Source organism: Oreochromis aureus, linkage group 13, assembly GCF_013358895.1.
Source record: "Oreochromis aureus strain Israel breed Guangdong linkage group 13, ZZ_aureus, whole genome shotgun sequence".
Classification (NCBI taxonomy): domain Eukaryota; kingdom Metazoa; phylum Chordata; class Actinopteri; order Cichliformes; family Cichlidae; genus Oreochromis; species Oreochromis aureus.
Window position 1 is genome coordinate 30,051,028 of NC_052954.1, and position 20,575 is coordinate 30,071,602.

At 37.7% G+C, this 20,575-nt stretch overlaps 1 protein-coding gene across 2 annotated transcripts in view; it reads left to right on the forward strand.

Moving 5' to 3' along the window:
• Positions 1 to 20,575, forward strand: part of nckap1 (NCK-associated protein 1) — a 39,535-nt gene that overhangs the window by 2,543 nt on the left and 16,417 nt on the right. The window contains exons 2-10 of one of the 2 annotated variants that reach the window (XM_031726656.2): positions 13,135 to 13,245; positions 16,734 to 16,826; positions 16,929 to 16,985; positions 18,016 to 18,158; positions 18,273 to 18,363; positions 19,228 to 19,365; positions 19,527 to 19,575; positions 19,693 to 19,849; positions 20,071 to 20,127. In XM_031726656.2, coding sequence (XP_031582516.1) covers positions 13,135 to 13,245; positions 16,734 to 16,826; positions 16,929 to 16,985; positions 18,016 to 18,158; positions 18,273 to 18,363; positions 19,228 to 19,365; positions 19,527 to 19,575; positions 19,693 to 19,849; positions 20,071 to 20,127 — 896 coding nt within the window. The remainder of the gene's footprint in view (positions 1 to 13,134; positions 13,246 to 16,733; positions 16,827 to 16,928; positions 16,986 to 18,015; positions 18,159 to 18,272; positions 18,364 to 19,227; positions 19,366 to 19,526; positions 19,576 to 19,692; positions 19,850 to 20,070; positions 20,128 to 20,575) is intronic. The other variant, XM_031726657.2, reaches the window with a different exon arrangement.

A 20,575-nucleotide genomic window follows, 5' to 3' on the forward strand; every position in this document is an offset into this window, starting at 1 on the left:
CACACCCTACTGGCATGTTATTGCCCCCTTTGTGGTTAAAGTGCCCTAAGGCTATTACAGTTGACTACAAGCACACTTAAAAACCAAGACTAGATCAGAAGTAAAAAAACAAACAAAATGCATTTTAGTTAACTAATATAAAAAAACTAGAAATCATTTTTTGATTGTTTTAAAATTTCCAAGGCAGAAATTATGAGGAGGCTTTAGACTGGGATGTCTGTAGAATTATGAGCCATTAGTGTGCTGATGAATAAACATCAGCACACATAATAATTCAGTAAAATAAAAATAGAGTAAACTAGTAAACTCATGCGGAAGCTAAACTGACGTGGGGGGAAAATAACTTCAGTGCCCACATTGATACTACATCTGCTTCTTATTGCAATAGGCTCAGTTATATAAGACACATTTACTAATGTTAACTGACTCTTGCTCAAGTTTTACACCAATGCTTTGTGTGTGTGGGAGGAAAAAAAGAGTAGTGGGTCTGTTTGTGTGGGATGAGCCTTTGTTGCTTGAGTATTTATGATGAATAGATAATGAGGGAGCGAGTGAAAGAGGTCAGTCATATCTTAGCCAATTTTAACAAGTGAAGAGTAGAGTGTTAAACTGTCTGAAAGCCGATACTGTTTCCCATGTGTAGTTTGGAGGTGTCTTTCGACAGCATTTAATTTTCAAAGCATTATTTTGTTGGTCTGAAGGCACCCTCATTGTGTAAAACACTCAGCTAAAATGCCACTGTAGTAATAACTTGCTGTGAGCATGTCTGTGAAAGTTACAACACAGTATGAGCAGTCAGACACTAAGATTTTGCTGCTGATTACTCTTCTTAATACGCCCTTCCTTTCCTCCCTCCCTTCTTCCTTCCTTCCTTTTTTCTTTCTGTCTGTCCCATCATCTTCATATCTATCTATATTCAAACCTGCCCCACCATAAATCCTCTGAACATATCCTCTCTGACCTGTTCATATGTCATTTTAATGCTTCATTTTACCTTGTAATATTAGAAAACGTCCTAGCATCCAGTATTAGCTGCATCCCAAAGCTAGGAATAAAAGAACTGGAGCAGAAATTTGTACCAAAATCCGGGGGCTCAGTCTTTTGATTTGGTTCTTTAATCTTGCAAACCCTATCAAAGTTTCCTATATTTAATCAGTAGAGACAATTGTGTTTGCTTTGTTGTTTGGTTTCTACCTTTGGGAGATAGTAATTCATCTAAGATCATAGCAATATTCCTATCCATTTTAAGCATATTAACTCATCACACCATCGACTATCTGCAGAAACCCTAAAATCTCTTCCTTAATTAAGCCACCTTAATTAATCTTGGCTGAGCTGGCATTAAAGTTTTTCTTTGCTGTGCTTATCTTTCAGCCAGTGGACCATCTAACATCATATTACTTCTTCAGGGTATCGGTTCGTCTTAACCCCACTCACACTCAGCTAACCCCTCGTGCCCCTCACCCCCAAGCTAGTGTTAAACATATTCAGTCAGTTTCCCACAAATGAATTAAGCTTAGTCCTAAAATAAGAGAATCATTCAGTGAAGCATTGAAAAAACACATTTAGTCCAAGACTACAACTTAATCCATGTCTGAGGAACTTGAGTCAAAGGCCTTTAGTTTATTGTGACTAAAATCAAAACTGGCCAATATGTAAGAACGCAGTTGTGTTGCTGAAATGTATAGAAAAGTCTTTAAATATCTGGAACTTTAACTTTTAGGCTGCTTTTCAGATGTCAGGTTTAAATTCGGGATGCACCAATCTGATATCTGGATCCTGTGCAGTTCTTTGTGCACGGAAGAAGCTAACATCTAAGCGCTTGGACAGGATCGATGCGTTGGCTTCTCTCTCATATTTACTTTTATTCAGGTACTCGTATTTACTTTCCTTTGATTATGTTCTGTCAGAGACATCAGGTAAGCTAGGAGCTAGACGGATGTTGGTTTCACTGTGGGCTGAAATCAGACTAGTACAAACAAATTAAATAGATAATGTTAATGTATTTTTTTTAAATGGTGTTGTATTCATCTTTGACGTGTAGTACAGTAAATTTGTCCTTTGATGTATTTCTCACTTTTTAGTCAAGTTAGAATTAAAGTTGTTTCATCAAACTTTGCTCATAAAATGATGATTCTCAGTCATTTTCTCACAGTGAGACATATTAACTCTGTTATCAGATTGGTACTCTGTATTGGAAAACCTTTAAAGCCAAGGATTCCTCATCATGTTGGAAGTGGAAAAAGATGGATTGGTGCATCCCTAGTTTAAAGTTCCTCAAAGGTCTCCTAAGTTATACCTACACATCTGTGACACCATCACAATTAAACAGAATCTATGAAACGTTACTAATTTGGTGATTCTTGCAGTACTTTTGCTTTCAACTTCAAGTTTCAAGTTTATTCATTTATATAGCACTTTGGTCAACAACTGTTGTTTTTCAAAGTACTGTACAATAACATATTCAAAACAGAAGATATACCAAATTTTGTTGAAATGAAGCAGTTTTTGGGAAGATAATCCAAAATAATTGTTCCTTTCATTTGGGGGCAGATGCATTTCAGGTTCCTGAATCCTATTTTGTTTAAACTAAAATAAATATATATACATACACATTTTTTTTTTAAATTATATACTGGTAAAATATCAAATATTTATAAATTTATTGAAAGTGTTATCACTTTTACCTTCCAGAAACTTAATGCCCCTTCTTCTGTCTTTTACCACCAGCCTTTTTTTCTTCCCCTTAGCTTCAAAACATTTTTTTCGGCATCACACTCTGCATTCTGATCCACAAAATGTGGTTGCTTTCCTTTTGTTGCGGAGAAAATACTGAGAAGTATCGCCTGGCCATTAGCTTACCTATTGTATGGTGGCCCAGAGGAGACATTAACACATTAATGAATAACTGCTGGGGTGAAAATTTGCAGGTTGACATTTATTGAAGGGCACACCTGATTACCAGGGGCATTTTTACTCCTCATTTTTAATTTCAAGCCTACTTTATGAGATGGATAAGGCCCAAGACCTCCATAAATTTTACATGGTTTCAGTGGCATGTTGCCCCAAAGAAAATGCAGTGCAAAGTGAATTTCATCAGAGTGCTGGCAGATTTAATATTTTTTAAATTAATTCTGTTTGATTTGAAGATATAAATTTGGTTAGGGTGAGTTGGCCATTAAGGAAAGAGCCGGCAGTTTTTCAGGTGCTTCTTTTTGCTAACATGTGCTCAATGAGTGAAATTAGCTGTTTGATTTGGATGAAAACCTGCTGACTTTCATCCCTTCATGGTATCACTTTCACATCTGTCACAGCAGACCTCAAATGCCTGGTGTCACTAAAATGTTTCCTGAGGGTTTCTCCCTTTCTTTTATGTAATAGATGCTACTGGAAATAAAATCTGAACTTGTGAAAACAGAGCCCAGTATTAATTTTAAGTTTGCTTATAGGGCCATGGCTTTGTAGCCAAGCTTTGATACATAAAGACAGAAACAAACAAATCATAAATCATTAAAATTAATTGACTGCCTAACTGATCAATTGATTGACACCATGCAGTTGAATATACTTCATGGTGTGTGTAAGGAAAGACTCATAATATATATAGATTTTAAAAAATGCCATATTTGGCAACATATTCATCATGAATAGAATTAAATACTAATAGAGCAGTGTATTTACTCTAAGCTTTAATCATGTGTAAAGACTAATTCCGGGTGGCTTTGTTCTTGTTAACACTAAGAAAACAAACTTGTTTATAAAAGCTTTATTAAAATTGTAATTGAAAAATGACACCTGGGCTCTTAGCATGAGCTTTGTATGGTGGTTGGTAGAGATGCCATAGATTATAGCTGCAGGAAAGCCAATAAAAAGTCAAAGTTAGTGTGTAGCATTAGTTAACATAGTGTATGTATTAAACAAATGACATGTATATAATGTAATGTGTTTAAAAAGTGTTGGAAGAAGGTTTGGAGCTGGTGCTATCATGGAAATATTCACAGAGCATGTACTCAAATTTGGAAACTTTGTACAGAACCAAAGATTGCATATAGGCTAAGATTTCACATCTTAATTTACTGTGCACCAGTATCTTTCAGACAAGGACAAAACAGGCATTACACAGCTTTCCTGGCTCAGATTTGGCCTTTGTGTTGTTATTTTATTTAACAGAATCAATTCCTTTAGCTGTAATTTGTATTATTTAAATGTATTTCATGTGGAAATACTGTAACAGGTAGTTGTGCCTTTAAATGTTAAGTTAGCACATTTGTTGTCACAGATTGCTTGTAAATACTGGTGGAGAGAAAAAAAAAAAAGGATACACTGCATTTAATGTGTATTTGTCAAATCCAGCCCCTGAACTGCTTAGTAGTTGTTGGAACTTGTTTGTTACAACTAACAAATATGTTTTCCTTATATTAATTTATCTAAACCAGTTTGAACAAACTCACAGTTTAAGGTGTTTCAATTTTTTGTAGCTAAAACAACTCCAGAGCCATTGGTGTCCAGAAATAAGTGGATTGTCTCACACGTATCAGAGCACCACGGATGCAGTCAGGAAACACTGTATCGTCAGTTACTAAGCAACAGCCAGAACAGGAATGTGGAGCAACATTATAAAACTGCAAGGCCCAACTTCAACTTCACACTTTTCTCTGCAAGACAAAAAGGCTTTCCATGCTCTTAAAATGGATGTGTTATTTTCAATGTGCTGAAGAGCGTAGGTAGGACTACTACACCTTGTGTTACTTTCAAGACAGCGTGTGTTAAAATAAGTGTTAATGTGATAACATGTTGGCGCGGCATGACTTTTGTGTTTTTATGTGCTGTATTGAAACGAAATGCCAGAAGGGCTATCCTTAACAAACTCTCCAGCACGCAGGAAACACCTCAGCTGTTGTTTTTAAAACGTGTGTGTGTGTGTGTGTGTGTGTGTGTGTGTGTGAGATAGAGAGAGCGTGAGTGAGTGAGTGTATGGACGAGTGATCCAGCAGTTTGCCTGGGTGGGCTCTTTGTTTTGATTTCTTCTCTTCTTCTCTCCGTTCCAATGCTTCCCCCCTCTCCTATGCAGCAAGGACAAGTTTGGAAGGTTTGCAAAATTTATCACCTTCCACTGATGAAACCCCTCCCCTTGTCACCCTTCCTCAGCTCCCTCCTCTCCCTCCTCTCCCCCTGTTCCTCGTTCTCCTCCTGGCTACCTGTACTGATCTGTTAGTCCTCTCCTTTGTGCCTCACTCCTCTTCATGTTTGAATCTGTAGTGCTGAAAGTAAGGCTGGGCTCCATTCCCTGTCAATTTTACCAACCCACAATGTTAATTCATTGTGTTATACATTTGCTTATGATAAAGCATTCAGACATCAACTACATTTTTTTCCCCATAAAAGAAAGCCTTTTTATTTTAGTTCACATAGACAGTCTTTGAAGCAGTCCCCAAACTAGATTTTTGTCGCTGGAAAAGTAGTTAACAGGTGGTTAAATCTTCACCTATGGTGTGTAAAAGTCCAGTATTTATGATAAAATAACAACATAGTCCTGTATTCAATTTTATAATACACACAGCCTTCTTTAAAAAGGCTTAAAAAATATACATTATGATGGGTCATGGATGCCTTTCATATGCAATAATAGTTGTGTATATAACGTGTCAGTAATAGTAGCTATATGTTTTTTTTTTCTGTTTATTAATAGCAACAAATGGAGATTCATCCCAGTAGGTAGGCGTGCCTTCTTCTGTTTATGTGGTATAATTGTAGATGGCAACATCTTGAAAGTACCACCTAAAAACAGATGAAATATACTGTTTAGGACCAAAAAACCCTCTTCTATTATTTTTTTCTTTCTTTCTAACTAAATTACTATTTAAATAAAATAAAATATTATATAAAATAAAAATAAGATACATATAAAAATAAAATTAAAAAAACAATAAAATATAAATATTATTATATTTAAATCTTAAAATGGTAAACAATTAGCTATCGCCATCTTTCACAGTTCATAAAGCTCAGCAGACTGCTTACCAGCAAAAGTGCCCTCTGGAGCCCTGTTTGTGCAGTGCACTTAATACAGCATCGTTATATTAGTTTGATAGAAGGATTCCATGGCAACCACTGGTTGCTAAGGAAAAATTACTCCCCAACCTGTTGGCAATTGGTTGCTCACGGTTGTAAAGATGAAACCATATACGGTGCTGAACTAAAAACATTCACTAACTACTGGTTGAGCGGTAGTGAAAATATGAAAAAGTGCAATACAAACTGGAATGGGGACCATTCACCTTCAAAGTAACAGTTGCTTCTTTTGAAACATTGAAACATGTTGGTTAAAGCAGTTAGACATTTATTTTGAAGGTGAATGTTCTCCAAGTGTTCTCAGACAAGTCTGCATCTTACATGCAACCGCGACAGTCTGCCAGTAACCAGAGCAATCGTAAGGAGGTTTTTTATGCAGCACAATCTTTCACGATTGATTTCACTTCCCAATCAGTCAAGAAATACACCTGATGATTTCCCTAACAACCAGTAGTTGCTGCCGATTTAGTGGCCTTAATTATTTCTGTTAATCTGTGTGATTCTGGGTGAAAGCTTCATAAATGTGGTGATTTTTTTTTCCTCTAATTTATAATTGCATCACCCCAACATAAGCTTTTTTTCAAATTTGGACTAGACATTAATTTTGCATTTTGATAAAGAACAAGTAAAATAATGTTAACAAATGCAGTAGTATTAGAAAAAAAAGATTAACACTCATGCCAGCAGGCAGTAAGCCAGTCATAGCAGATTGGAGTAGTGCTTTAGTGGTTTCATATCACATGAGACCATCCATCCATTCTTTGGGGAACTTTGTTTCTTTTTTTCCCAGCAGTTAATCCCTCCTTACGAAAATGAAGGAGCTCACACTGAGGGCAATGACAGACAAAAATGAAATCATCTCAGGGAGGAGGTAGTTTTCACAGACTCTGAAGGGTCACTCAGTAGGTGCCAAGCAGCGTTCAAATATTGCATCCAGTAATTAGCAACTGTAATTAGTCCTCAGATGTGTGCTTCCTTGGCCCGCTGCTAAGTATCCCAGGGTCCCCTGCCATATGTCAGTCAGTGTGGGGACCCTTTGAGAAGCTCAGCTGTTTAATTGCTGCCCGGAGTGGAGAAACTATGGTGGAGGCGAGACTGAGGTCTGTTCTGGTATCCAGGCAACAGCTCCCTTACTCCTTCCTGACCACTACTGATTGTCAGCTTATTCCCATGCCCTGTCCCTTCATTCACTGCGCCCCTCCTTCCATCCATATCGCCATCAGCCCCCACCCCACCCAAACCCAGCCAACCAGCTTATTGCACTAGCCACCACCAGCACTAACAGACAGTCCCATGCCATATGAATTCTGTCAAATTTTAACTAGTATTCATGTCTTTGTTCTGTGATATTAAGATGTTAGTTATCCAATTATGGTCTGTTCTTCTGAAAATAAAATTGTCAATAATACCCGAAGAGTTATCCTAACTGAACCCAAATCAACACACTGTAATTATGAGACTGTATCTACAAAGAAATCTCTTTAATATACTTTATACAATTTGAAAAATAACTAGAATTGGGGTTTTGCATGTTTTAGCCCATTAATTGCAACTCACTTGACTTGATATTAGTGGCAAACTATCATTCAATTAATAGGAGTTTGTATTAAATGTTTCAATGTGTGTTTCCTCCCTTTTTAGAGCTTTTGAAGGCTTGTAGGAATGGTTTTGTTTTTTTAAATTAATATTCAACTTTAAAGAATCAGTAGAAATGCTATATATAATCACATGTATGAGCTCTGAAGGTGAAAAGTCAAACCAGAAACACATAATTAGATTAAGTAAATTTTTTTATTATGTGTTAGAAACTTAGCAGTACGTTGCTAACAGACTGGCAGAATATCCATATCAGGCAGCATTGGTCCTGTTGATTGATAAAGTGGCATTTAAACATTTTGGGGACTGATGTTTGTCTGTTCTGTCAGATTACTTTTGTGTGCTAAACGTTCAAAAATTGTGACACATAATTCATCTAATAAGTGTTAGACTCAGTTTAAAACTGTTGAAGTTGCTGACTATGTAGAGTTGTTAATGCAATTTACAACTAAAAATGAATTGTCTTATGCTTTGAATTTGGGCTAAAACATGATAAAACACTGCGTTTAGCATATCAATGTGATGTAGTAACTGAACAATGTCTTTTCTGCAGTTCCCCGGTGTGAGTCAGAGGGTAACTACATTACAGTTGGAGACGTAGTGACTAGTCTGTTGTTGGGTGAAGCTAGTGATGTTGTCACCAGAGGAGTGCTGTGTTAGAAAAACCAGGCTTATGCTTTTTGCAGTTGCATGGATTTAACAGTCACATCTTGGTTCCTTGTTCTTAACCTAGTAAAAATTCAGCCTGCCTCTCGCACACTTGAGCAGATTTTCACTTAGCCTTTGAGCATTGTCTGGCTGCTGTCTGACCTGGTGTGAGAGAGGTGGGCATAAGGAAACAAGCTGAGACTCTAGGTCCATTCTGTCATTGATGGGTATTGAAACCTTGTTGGTGTTGTGTGTTTGTGTCCAATCCCTTCATAGTGTCCACATGTGTTATGTGTTTCAGATCCTGCAGTAGTGAGTGCGTTTCAGCTATAGAACTGTAAGAGCTAAGCATGCATAGCAAAACTGGGTTTTGGCTTTGTCTCTAGCAAAATGCATATACTGTAGTTGATTATGCTCACTGGGTAGACTGGATTTTTTTTTTCATGTCATAGTTTTAGGGAATTAAAATTGTATCTGCACCATTCTGCATTCCAAGTTGAATTTTAGCAGATACATAATGGTAGCAGCTGCTTATCACTGTTTCCTCTTTAACCCGGGGTTAAACCAGCCACAAGCTTTGACGTGATTCTGTAGTAGCTGTTGCCATTTTTTAAATTTAAAGCGTGATTAAACTTTAAATCCTAAAAGAGAGGGCACTAATTGCCATTGTTTAAAGGCTTCAGAGTCTTAAGGCCAAACCCATTGTCAGTGATGCGGTATATTACAACACAGCTTTAAATGGAGCTACTGCTCGCTGTCTTGTGGGAGTGTCAACAAAACCTGAATCTCCAGCCTGCATTTCATCATGTTTTGATACTGAGGTTGTCAGTGTGAATTAGCATGTGTTGTTGTGTTGCGGGTTCATTTTGTACTGGCTGATGCTGGAAACCTTTCAGCGCCATGCAAACTGAAATCCAGGTTTTATGCTTGTGTTGCTGTTTGCAGGCCTGATGGGCCACTAGCTGTGATTTGTTCCTGCAGTGTAGAAAACAGTGCATTTATAGTACAGCTAAGTGTTGCAGTTCTCATTATGGTAACTTCATGTTACTTTTTATGGCCTTTGTAAATGTGTACTTCCACTTTCTAAACTTGAACATTAACCACGAGGAAGTGAATCCTCAGAACAAAGGGTCTGACCTCTTCTAGGATTGTTCCTCGGTGTTGGCAGCCAATAAACTTTACACTTTCACTCTGTTTATGGCACATGCATGGACCACATCTTCCTCACCATTTGCTACTACACTACCCATAATGCATGAGAGCTGTTGCTTCCTGCCAGGCAGTCAGGGCAGACAATTCAACACCTGCAGAGTAAAAGATTAGAATATGAATAAGCAGAAATGTGCAGCTTTTCAGGTGCAGTGAATTAATTCTGCTCATGTAGGATAGAAAACACTCAACTGAGAAAAGGCTTTCTCTCTGACCACTTATCTCTCTCTCTCTCTCTCTCTCTCTCTCTCTGTGGCCTACTTTGCCATTTCTCACTTGAAGCCTCCATGTGGCTTTAATTTCTCCCTCCTTCCCATTTTCTACCTATTTTTCTTTCTCTCTCCTGTTTCATTCCCTCTACCTGCTCATTGCTCTTCCCGTCATGTAGTGGTGTTACTAACCACTCAGAGACACAGTTTGACACTGAAACCATTGTTACCTGGGACTCTCAGTGGTTCTCAGCCTCATTTGTGTTGTTGACAACAAAGCTAAACTTTCAGGATTAATTGTTTGTAAACCATCACTAAACAATATTTAACAAAAGTCCTAAAAACTGGTAATTTAACCAAATTGTAATTTCCTAAGGAACCGCCACCGATTGCTTTCGAAAATAGTTAGTCATTTATTAAAATACTGTGGTTTGTCTTGAAGGGGGCTTTAAAGGGCTGTTTAATTCATCAAATATTCATTTCAGTTAAAGTTTTAGAGGGAGTGCAGAATTATTAGGCAAGTTGTATTTTTGAGGAATAATTTTATTATTGAACAACAACCATGTTCTCAATGAACCCAAAAAACTCATTAATATCAAAGCTGAATGTTTTTGGAAGTAGTTTTTAGTTTGTTTTTAGTTTGAGCTATTTTAGGGGATATCTGTGTGTGCAGGTGACTATTACTGTGCATAATTATTAGGCAACTTAACAAAAACAAATATATACCCATTCCAATTATTTATTTTTACCAGTGAAACCAATATAACATCTCCACATTCACAAATATACATTTCTGACATTCAAAACAAAACAAAAACAAATCAGCGACCAATATAGCCACCTTTCTTTGCAAGGACACTCAAAAGCCTGCCATCCATGGATTCTGTCAGTGTTTTGATCTGTTCACCATCAACATTGCGTGCAGCAGCAACCACAGCCTCCCAGACACTGTTCAGAGAGGTGTACTGTTTTCCTCCTTGTAAATCTCACATTTGATGATGGACCACAGGTTCTCAATGAGTTCAGATCAGGTGAACAAGGAGGCCATGTCATTAGTTTTTCTTCTTTTATACCCTTTCTTGCCAGCCACGCTGTGGAGTACTTGGGCGCGTGTGATGGAGCATTGTCCTGCATGAAAATCATGTTTTCTTGAAGGATGCAGACTTCTTCCTGTACCACTGCTTGAAGAAGGTGTCTTCCAGAAACTGGCAGTAGGACTGGGAGTTGAGCTTGACTCCATCCTCAACCCGAAAAGGCCCCACAAGCTCATCTTTGATGATACCAGCCCAAACCAGTACTCCACCTCCACCTTGCTGGCGTCTGAGTCGGACTGGAGCTCTCTGCCCTTTACCAATCCAGCCACGGGCCCATCCATCTGGCCCATCAAGACTCACTCTCATTTCATCAGTCCATAAAACCTTAGAAAAATCAGTCTTGAGATATTTCTTGGCCCAGTCTTGACGTTTCAGCTTGTGTGTCTTGTTCAGTGGTGGTCGTCTTTCAGCCTTTCTTACCTTGGCCATGTCTCTGAGTATTGCACACCTTGTGCTTTTGGGCACTCCAGTGATGTTGCAGCTCTGAAATATGGCCAAACTGGTGGCAAGTGGCATCTTGGCAGCTGCACGCTTGACTTTTCTCAGTTCATGGGCAGTTATTTTGCGCCTTGGTTTTTCCAAACGCTTCTTGCGACCCTGTTGAGTATTTTGAATGAAACGCTTGATTGTTCGATGATCACGCTTCAGAAGCTTTGCAATTTTAAGACTGCTGCATCCCTCTGCAAGATATCTCACTATTTTTGACTTTTCTGAGCCTGTCAAGTCCTTCTTTTGACCCATTTTGCCAAAGAAAAGGAAGTTGCCTAATAATTATGCACACCTGATATAGGGTGTTGATGTCATTAGACCACACCCCTTCTCATTACAGAGATGCACATCACCTAATATGCTTAATTGGTAGTAGGCTTTCGAGCCTATACAGCTTGGAGTAAGACAACATGCATGAAGAGGATGATGTGGACAAAATACTCATTTGCCTAATAATTCTGCACTCCCTGCAGCTTCAAAAACTATTAAAACAAGATAGTCAAAGTAAAATGATTTTTATGCCGCATTCTGTTTTGCATCAATGCTTTTGTTTTGTGTTTCAGCCCACCAAATTTACTTTTGTCACTCCAACAAGCTCAAATTGACTCCCTGCCAGGCATATTTAGTTCAGCTCTTTCCTTCTTATTTATTTTCAGTGGAATTAGAATTAAATTTCAAGGAAGTCTACTTGGAGGAAGTTTATCTATTTACTTAAACGTCTTGAGTAATCGTGTGGAATAATAATAATCTCGTTACTGATCATAATAACACAATAATGCATATTTCAACTGTAACTAACCATGGCATTTATTATTGTAGTTTACCCTTTTAAAAACATTTTTTTTCATGAAAATACATAAATAATTAGTTCATAATGTGTAGAAGTAATCTGTAAGTCAAAATCCCCACTTCATACCTTTCATATGATGTCATAGAATGGACCCTAATTTCTCAGGCAGATGAGTTTCAGTCATAAGTTGTCATATTTAACTCAAGACAGACTTATTTTTCTAGACTTAAGTCTGGTAGTCATTTAGCTATCAGTGAGGAAAAACATGACATGAGGTTCATAAAGCCTGGTGAATTATGCTACCATCACCCTGTCTGCTGAGTTATATGTAATTTCATATGTACTAAAAAAGATATTAAAATATTACCAGTTGGTAAATATTATCAGTTTTAATACCAGAAATAAAATAACCATGAACTAAATTTCAATTAAAATTCTGTCAGTTATTGGTTATATGGTTATTATTCACAAAAAGCAACTGTCTAATCAGTAGAAATGAGCCATTTTAAGTATTTATTCTATTTAAAATCTCTAATCTCTACAGCTCAGCAGCTGAGAACCACTGATCAGTTCAGGCTCTTGCTCAGTTGAACCTGGTTTATCCAAACATGAAAACCGCAGACTTCCAAACTTTGTTCAGCCTGGTGGAAATCTACCCTATTAATCCTTTTTTTGGCATGTGCATCTTAATGGAAAATAAGACTGCACATGCCACTGCATCAAGTTTGTGTGTGTGTTCGTTTTCATGTCTTAAATATGCCTCTGGTTTGGAAACACCACTGAATATATGCAGTGCTGATATTTCATTCACTCAAACGCCTCTTCCGATATCAGTCCTGGGATAAACCAGGTTTCACTATGAGCACTAAATCCAACCCCAGTAAATACAACAAATTTAACATGCCATACTATGAGAAAGTGAGAAAAGGGTAAAAGAGCCAGGTGTTTCAGTAGCAGCACTGTACTTGTCATATTTTTTTTTTTTTTTCCTCTCTCTCCTCACGTCCTCTTCTCTTTTCCTCCACAGGCATGTGGTGATCCCAAGGCTAAGCCCTCCTATCTCGTCGATAAGAACTTGGAGTCTGCGGTTAAATTTATTGTCAGGAAGTTTCCTGCAGTGGAGACGCGGAATAACAATGTGAGTATTCCTATGTATATGTCTGTTATGCAAAGAAAAGTGGAAGGAAGAAATGTCTTTTTAGCAGTATAGATGATTTGATTTGTCTTCGTTACTACACATTTTGAACCTAGGGTGCAGCTTTATTTTTATGCTCTCCATATCTTCTTATTGTTGCATTTGTAATTTGCTAGCTTATTAAAAATAAATAAATAAAAAAGCTCCTGCACTACAAATATAGGGCAGAAATACACCCAAGCACTGTCATTTATTAAAATAGATCTTATTAAATGGCATGCATTACATTGTTTCAGATAATTTGTACAGAATGTACAGAAACAAAATACTCAAGAACCATGACATGTATTTTTGCTGATTTAATTCTATATAATGTTTAGCAAGATATTCACTTGCATTACTAACTTGTTTATATAAACTCTGTCTGGCAATTGCCAAATTATGTTGTTTCTGAATGTGATTTATATGTATATATTTTTTTATTGGACTTGTATATTTGTTTTTTCATTGAGCTTACTTCCCACTCAGGTAGCTACATCACTCTAATTTGGCGCTTCAGTAAATGTTAAGCCCATTTTTAGGTGCCTAGCAGTCAGTGTGGGAGATTCCTGTAAGGTAACAAACCATTGTCCTCCCTGACACCCTGTCTCAGGCAAATTACTCTCCCCATTTATTAATTAAGCCCACATGTACTTTAATCTTGCATTTGATTGCTCAGCTAGCCCCAAAAAACTCCTGGAGTATTGTTGACTGCCCGTGAATCGAGTAGGGTTTCCATCTGGCTGGTTGATCTGGTTGTTTGGTTGGGTTTGTTTCCTTGCTTTTGGAAACTTTGGTCTTTTGTTGAAGATCTGAGGATTTATTTATTTATTTAAGTTTTTCCCTATTAGAGTGTGCCTGATAATTTTACAATATTACAAAATTTTACAAAAGACATCCCCACTTTTCCTCGGGTGGCCCTAATCCTCTTCCATAGTCATGTGACCATGTAATGCAATTTGAGTTGGGTTTAATTCTAAAAAGAAATGGGTCAACATAGCTGAGAAGATGGTTTCCCACAGGTGTAGTTTTGTGAGTGTGCTTGTGTGTGCACATTTTCTTAAAAGACTTAAAAGACTTATTTGGTGACAAAGAAACTGAGAAATATAATCAGCTACTTCACGATTATCACAACTTTCTCCAGAGCATAGAAAAGACTTCCATCATTAGTTCCAGCTCAAACAGCAAGTTCAGTTCGTCAGATGGCGAGACTATATCCTTTCTACAGAGGCAGCCAGGTTAAATTAAAGACTGCCACTATAGCAGCCTAGCCAGGGAATCAAAATAATGAGATGAGTAGGGCAGTGACTAAATTTTCAAAATAAGAGCAAGGGGAATAACTGCTGATTACTGAGGACCTTGTTCTTTCAGACAAGTTAAAAAAAATTAAATAAAAATGAGACAGAATATGCATGAGGATCTGTTAATTTCTAGTGGTGGCTGGAAATAGGCTGGCCAGGTAAAGACTACACTGGTGTGATGGTAGCGTTGGGTATCCAGCATCTCTTACAACTTTGTCAGGTGTGTGTGTGTGTGTGTGTGTGTGTGTGTGTGTGTGTATGCATGTGTGTCAAGTGAACTAAAGTCATTGCTCATCAGATTTTTCTTTTTAGCTTTACTTGTTAGCTTATGGCGTTTGTGTTTATGTCAGAGCACCATTTAGCAAAAAGCTGTTTGTGTGTGTGTGTGTGTGCGTGTGTGTGTTTATACTGTGTGTGTAGCTAACTGCTTTATTCAGTATAACTGTGCTTAAAAATGTGTCTCTTATGTTGTTTTTCTGCTTTGTTTCTGTGTTTGTTTGTGTTCTGCATGCTAAACTTGGCTTAATCCGGACTTGTGCTTTTTGGTAAGTTTTTGTATCTAAGTTTCTGTAACTTTTTGAGTTTAATTTAAGCACTTAAGTTTTGTAATATTATGTATTTTTATTTGTACCTGTGTTTGTTTTTGCGGGGGGTGGGGTGTATTTATTTATTTTGGTTTTGTTTGTTTTGTTTGTTTTTTTTAAAGCTCTTTTGGGGTGTGTTTTGCTTTGCTCAGCTTTCTCTGCCAGCATTTTTATTTTCTCTTCTTCCTCCTCTGAATGACTGCGTGGCTAGTTACCCACCTGGCTAGTTGGTTAGGTTTGCTTGATGACTGATCAGCTGGTGTTTGAATGACTTGCTGACTGCATGCAATAAGGAGTGTCACTCAGCAGATAATCGAAATTGTGCAGGAAAAACTATTTTGTTATTTGTTTTTTTTGGTTTTTTTTAGGAATTAAAAATAAACAGTGATTGTTCCACTTTTAGTTGACTTGAGCCAAATAACAGATGTTTGAACTCCTTGTTGCAGCAGCAGTGTTTCACGCTTCCTACACTTGTCATGTTTTGACCTTTTTCCACCTTTGCCTATTAGGCCAGTTCTGGTTTAGGGTGTGGCTCTGACCTCAGATTGCTCTGGAGCTGGGTTAAATTTACATACAGTATGCTTCAGTCATTTCTAGCATGTTAATACACTGCTTCTCAGGTGCTGAAGTGAGATCCTTCATGTTGATTTTTAGACTTTAAAAGATTGATGCAGCAATCTTTTAAAGGTAAACTGGGATTTGAAAACACTTTGTATCCACAGCTAAAGACTCGTATTGACAAAAACAGGAAGAGTTTTTTTATTTTTTAAGGTGCTGTTGGGTTAATGGTTTCTGCTTTGCTTATATAGGCAGATTTTACTTTGGTGAAACATTTCATTACAGCTTCTGGAAAACCTCCACACGGAAAACGAGTTATTCAAAACTTTATTAACATATAACAAGGTGCAAAAGAAGAAAATTGATAACCAAGTTCTCCTGTATGCAAAGTGTTCCAGAAAATCATTAAATGAAATAAGTTCTTCACCAAAGTAAAATAACTTTCATGTATATACATGGAATATAAAGTAATTTTTTTTAAATCGTCTTAAGAATAGTTTAGCTCCAATAACTGAATTATTTAGCAGCTGTGTGTGGTCTCTGCCGCTTTGCTGTTGATTAAGTTTCAATTAATTAACTTCAAAATGAAGAAACTCAAGACCTGATGATCTCTGCGGATCCCTGAAGGGAAACTTGATAATTACATCTTTTTAGCTGGGTGGGATAGGAATATGCTGATATTTCTCCTCAGAGTTTAAAAAAAAAAAAAATCTAATTGTCAAAGAAACATATTTCCAGAGTTAAATAGAACTTAACCAGAGTTTATTTTTTTATTTAAAAGATGATTTTGATGATTTCATTTAAGAAATGTCCAAAGTCAGTCCCATCTTTTAATCATACCAGCTGTAAAAGAGTAAACAGTCCTGAGTTGCTGTATGAAGTTTCTCTTTGACTACTCTGAAGGGAACACAGTGAAAGCAGTACTTAGTTACTGGAAAACCTAAGTCTCGGGTTCATTCAGCACTTCTAAAATTCACAACTTTGTGTTCTTTGCCATGTGGTTTTATAGCAACAGCTGGCCCAGCTGCAGAAGGAGAAGTCAGAGATTCTGAAGAACCTGGCTCTCTATTATTTTACCTTCGTCGATGTCATGGAATTCAAGGTGGGGAAAAACACACAGTGGCACTCACGTGAAGCACACGAGGACGTGTCTTTTTTACTTTGGTGATTCTAATGAAAACATTTCTCTTCGCTCCATTAATAGGATCATGTGTGTGAGCTGCTGAACACCATTGATGCCTGTCAAGTCTTCTTTGACATTGTAAGCAAATATATTTTTATTTATCTTTTTTAAAGAATGTGTATCACATGTAACAGGACAATGTTTTAACGCTTCAGAAAACATAGAAAGAAGCCTAAAAAAGGAAGAATTACCCACCAGAACCTCCAATGTTCTGTAATGGGTCAAAGACTCCTAGAGACTGAAAACGAGGCCGAAGGAGGAGCAAGAGTCTAGATCCCTACAATAAGCTGTAAAGTTATTGAGGATTTTTTTCCCCCACTGACGACTTCTAGACTTAAGTCCTATCTTTTATTAGAACCATTAAGTGAAATCTTTCTCCTGTGCTTACCTCATCATGTTTCAGAAATGAAGAATCCTAAAGAGATTCTCTCCTCCCCTTTCTTTCCTCTATTGTTTTCATTCTTCCTCATTCCCTGAGCATTCCAGAGCCAAGTATTTATTAATATGTTTTAACTCCAGCAAGGAAGTTATATGGTTGGTTCAGTTTTTCCGTTTGCATGAAAATGTTACCACAGGGTGGGTTTAATCTGGGACAAATCCTGGGAGTTAACCTGCACTGAAGTTTAGGATCTTTGAAAAGGATTCTTTACCTTTGTGAATTAGAGCATAATTGCACATTTTGTGTCATACTTTAAAAGATACGTCAAAGTGATAGAATTTGGAAGATATCATCTTGATGTCCTTGAAAATATTACAGACTAAACTGGATCCAGATCACCTCCGCATGTATAAACTCAATTTATACATACTTGAGCAGGAGTGGGTAATTAAAATTCCCCAGGGCCTGTTGGGGCTGTTGTGGGGGCTACTCCAATAAGCTGAACTCAATTCTGCTTAATGTTAATTTTATCTCTTTAAAAACTTATTGGTGCTGTTCTCCACCACAGTCCCAGTATCTCATATGGCCTCTTGGGAAAATTAATTGCCTACCCCTCCTTTAGAGGAAGTGTTCGGCCTTGATGGAGGTATATAGTCTCTTGTTTCTGTGTAATCACTGCCTTTCTTGTTGTTTGCTTCATGTAATGGCCCACCTGTGTTCCCCCGTCAGACGGTGAATTTTGACCTGACTAAGAACTACCTGGATCTGGTGGTAACATACACTACTCTGATGATAATACTTTCTCGCATAGAGGAGAGGAAAGCCATCATAGGGCTTTACAACTATGCCCACGAGATGACGCATGGAGCCAGGTAACTGAGACAGACATGCAAAAGTTAGATTGATGTGAGAAGTTTGCACACTATTACAGACATCATAGCAGCATAAACTGTTAGTAGAAACACTACTTCTGTGTGTTGCTGCAGTGACCGGGAGTACCCCAGGTTGGGCCAAATGATTGTGGATTATGAGAACCCTTTGAAGAAGATGATGGAGGAGTTTGTTCCACATGGAAAGGTGGGAGAATTGTTTGTGCATTGTGAAATGTAGATTTTTAACATTGTACAAATGCAAGATAGTTGATGCAAAGAGCTTTTGGTCTGCAAGATCTATATTAAAACTTGGAAAAAGGTTTCTGTAAAGGAACCTGTCTATTCTGTTCATCCATGTAGATCACTTGTGTATACATCTGTAGCTGTACTGTATATTAATGTGATGTCAGTACTGATCAAAATAATCACTGGTTTGATTTTCCTTGATCAAAAGCCCTGGTATATGCACCATGATCTACAGTGTTTACAGATACTTCTGCTTATATTGGTTAGTGTTGTTTTTGAATGAGGTTCAGTTGCCATAGCATTTCAGGTGCCTCACTGAGCTTAGTCCATGTGGCATATTGTCCACAAACACACAGACTTCTACTTTTCAAATCATGCATGAATTATGTTTGTGTGGGAAATCTATGTTGTGACTTCCGTCATAACTGGAAACTCTGTTTTTGCCCTACTCTGTAGCATTTTCCGTAACCTGACATGCGCCTCATGTTGGGTCGACACAGCTCGCAGCAGCTCAAATGGTGTAGAGGCTTAACCGGAAACTCTCCCCAACCCTACGCTCAAATGGCATAGGGTTGGGGAGAGTTTCCGGTTATGATAAAAAAAATAGGACATTGATTTCCTGTATAAGTCTAAATCAAGCTTGGTATTTGAAATAAACTTAATTGAAAACAGAGGGTGGTTTAACAACTTTCATGACTTTAACAACACTATAAAGGGTTTGTTTGTTTGGTTTTTGCGTACAGTGGCTCTGAAATTGCTGCTTATTTAGTTTCAAAAGTCAGTTTTATACCGAAAATATTTCATCCTGTCTCTCCTCCTGCAGTCCCTGTCAGATGCGTTGGTCAGCCTTCAGATGGTCTATCCCAGGAGGAATCTGTCAGCTGACCAGTGGAGGAACGCCCAGCTGCTTTCTCTCATCTCTGCTCCCTCCACAATGCTCAATCCTGCTCAGTCTGACACTGTTAGTATCACGATTTACTAGCTTAAAATAATCTGTATGATGATCATTTAAAGTTTCTTAATAATCTATTAACTTGTTCTGTGTAGCCTTTTGATGTCAGAGCTTCTTTGTGCAAAGTGATACTGGAAAAACTGAAATCAACTGTGTGTCTCTGTCTTTAGATGCCCTGTGAATACCTGTCACTGGACACGATGGAAAAGTGGATTGTTTGTAAGTAGTGTAGAAGCAGAGTCGAATCTAGTGCTCTGATCATGTGAATTGGGTGCCAGATGATCAAAATGCTTCTGTCTGCAGTTAGCTCTGTATTTCTCTCCATTCTCTCTGCAGTTGGTTTCATCCTGTGTCATGCGGCGCTGAATAGCGACGCAGCAGCGCTGTCTTTGTGGAAGTTGGCTCTGCAGAGCTCCACCTGTCTCTGTCTGTTCAGGGATGAAGTTTTCCACATCCACAAGGCTGCTGAGGACCTTTTTGTGAACATCAGAGGGTATGAGAATTTGTCTATGTGGACACAGGCAGGCACTCTTTAACTGGTGCACAATCACACAAACTGTGATCATGTCTCCTTTTTTTACTTTGATATGATTGTTGAATATCTTTGTGGTTTGAATTTTTATTGAGGAATTTGAAGATTTGATCGACATTTTCTGTGTCAGTGTTCCCATTTTGCTCTTTTTAAAGCATCCTTTCCTCTTGTGTGTTTTGCAGGTACAACAAACGCATCAATGACATCAGGGAGTGCAAAGAACAGGCCCTGTCTCATGCGTATGTATAACCTTGTTTCATACTCTCTCATACAAACATAAAATACACTCACATTTTATATTTATTTTCCACTGCCCCCATTTTCTATATTATTAATTTATATTCCTGGTCTTTTATTTAAAGATTTTAACTGTCATTTTAGCATTTGCTTCTACCCTCTCTCAGGAAGCTTCACTGTGAAACATCACCCTTTCCTCTGTATCCTTTTTCATTCTTTCCTCCCATTTTATCCTCTATTCGTCGTCTTCCCCCCATGTCTCATCTCTGCTTTTATCCTCATTACTTATTCCGTCTTCCCCTTTCATCTTAATTTTTATTCTTCTGCCATCACTGTCATCTACTTACTTTTTGTCCTCCTGCGGGATTGTCCTAAAAGTGTCAGAATACCATTTAATCACAATGCTTTGTATGTTTTGATGCACTGCTCTGACTTCCTCTGTCTGTCTGG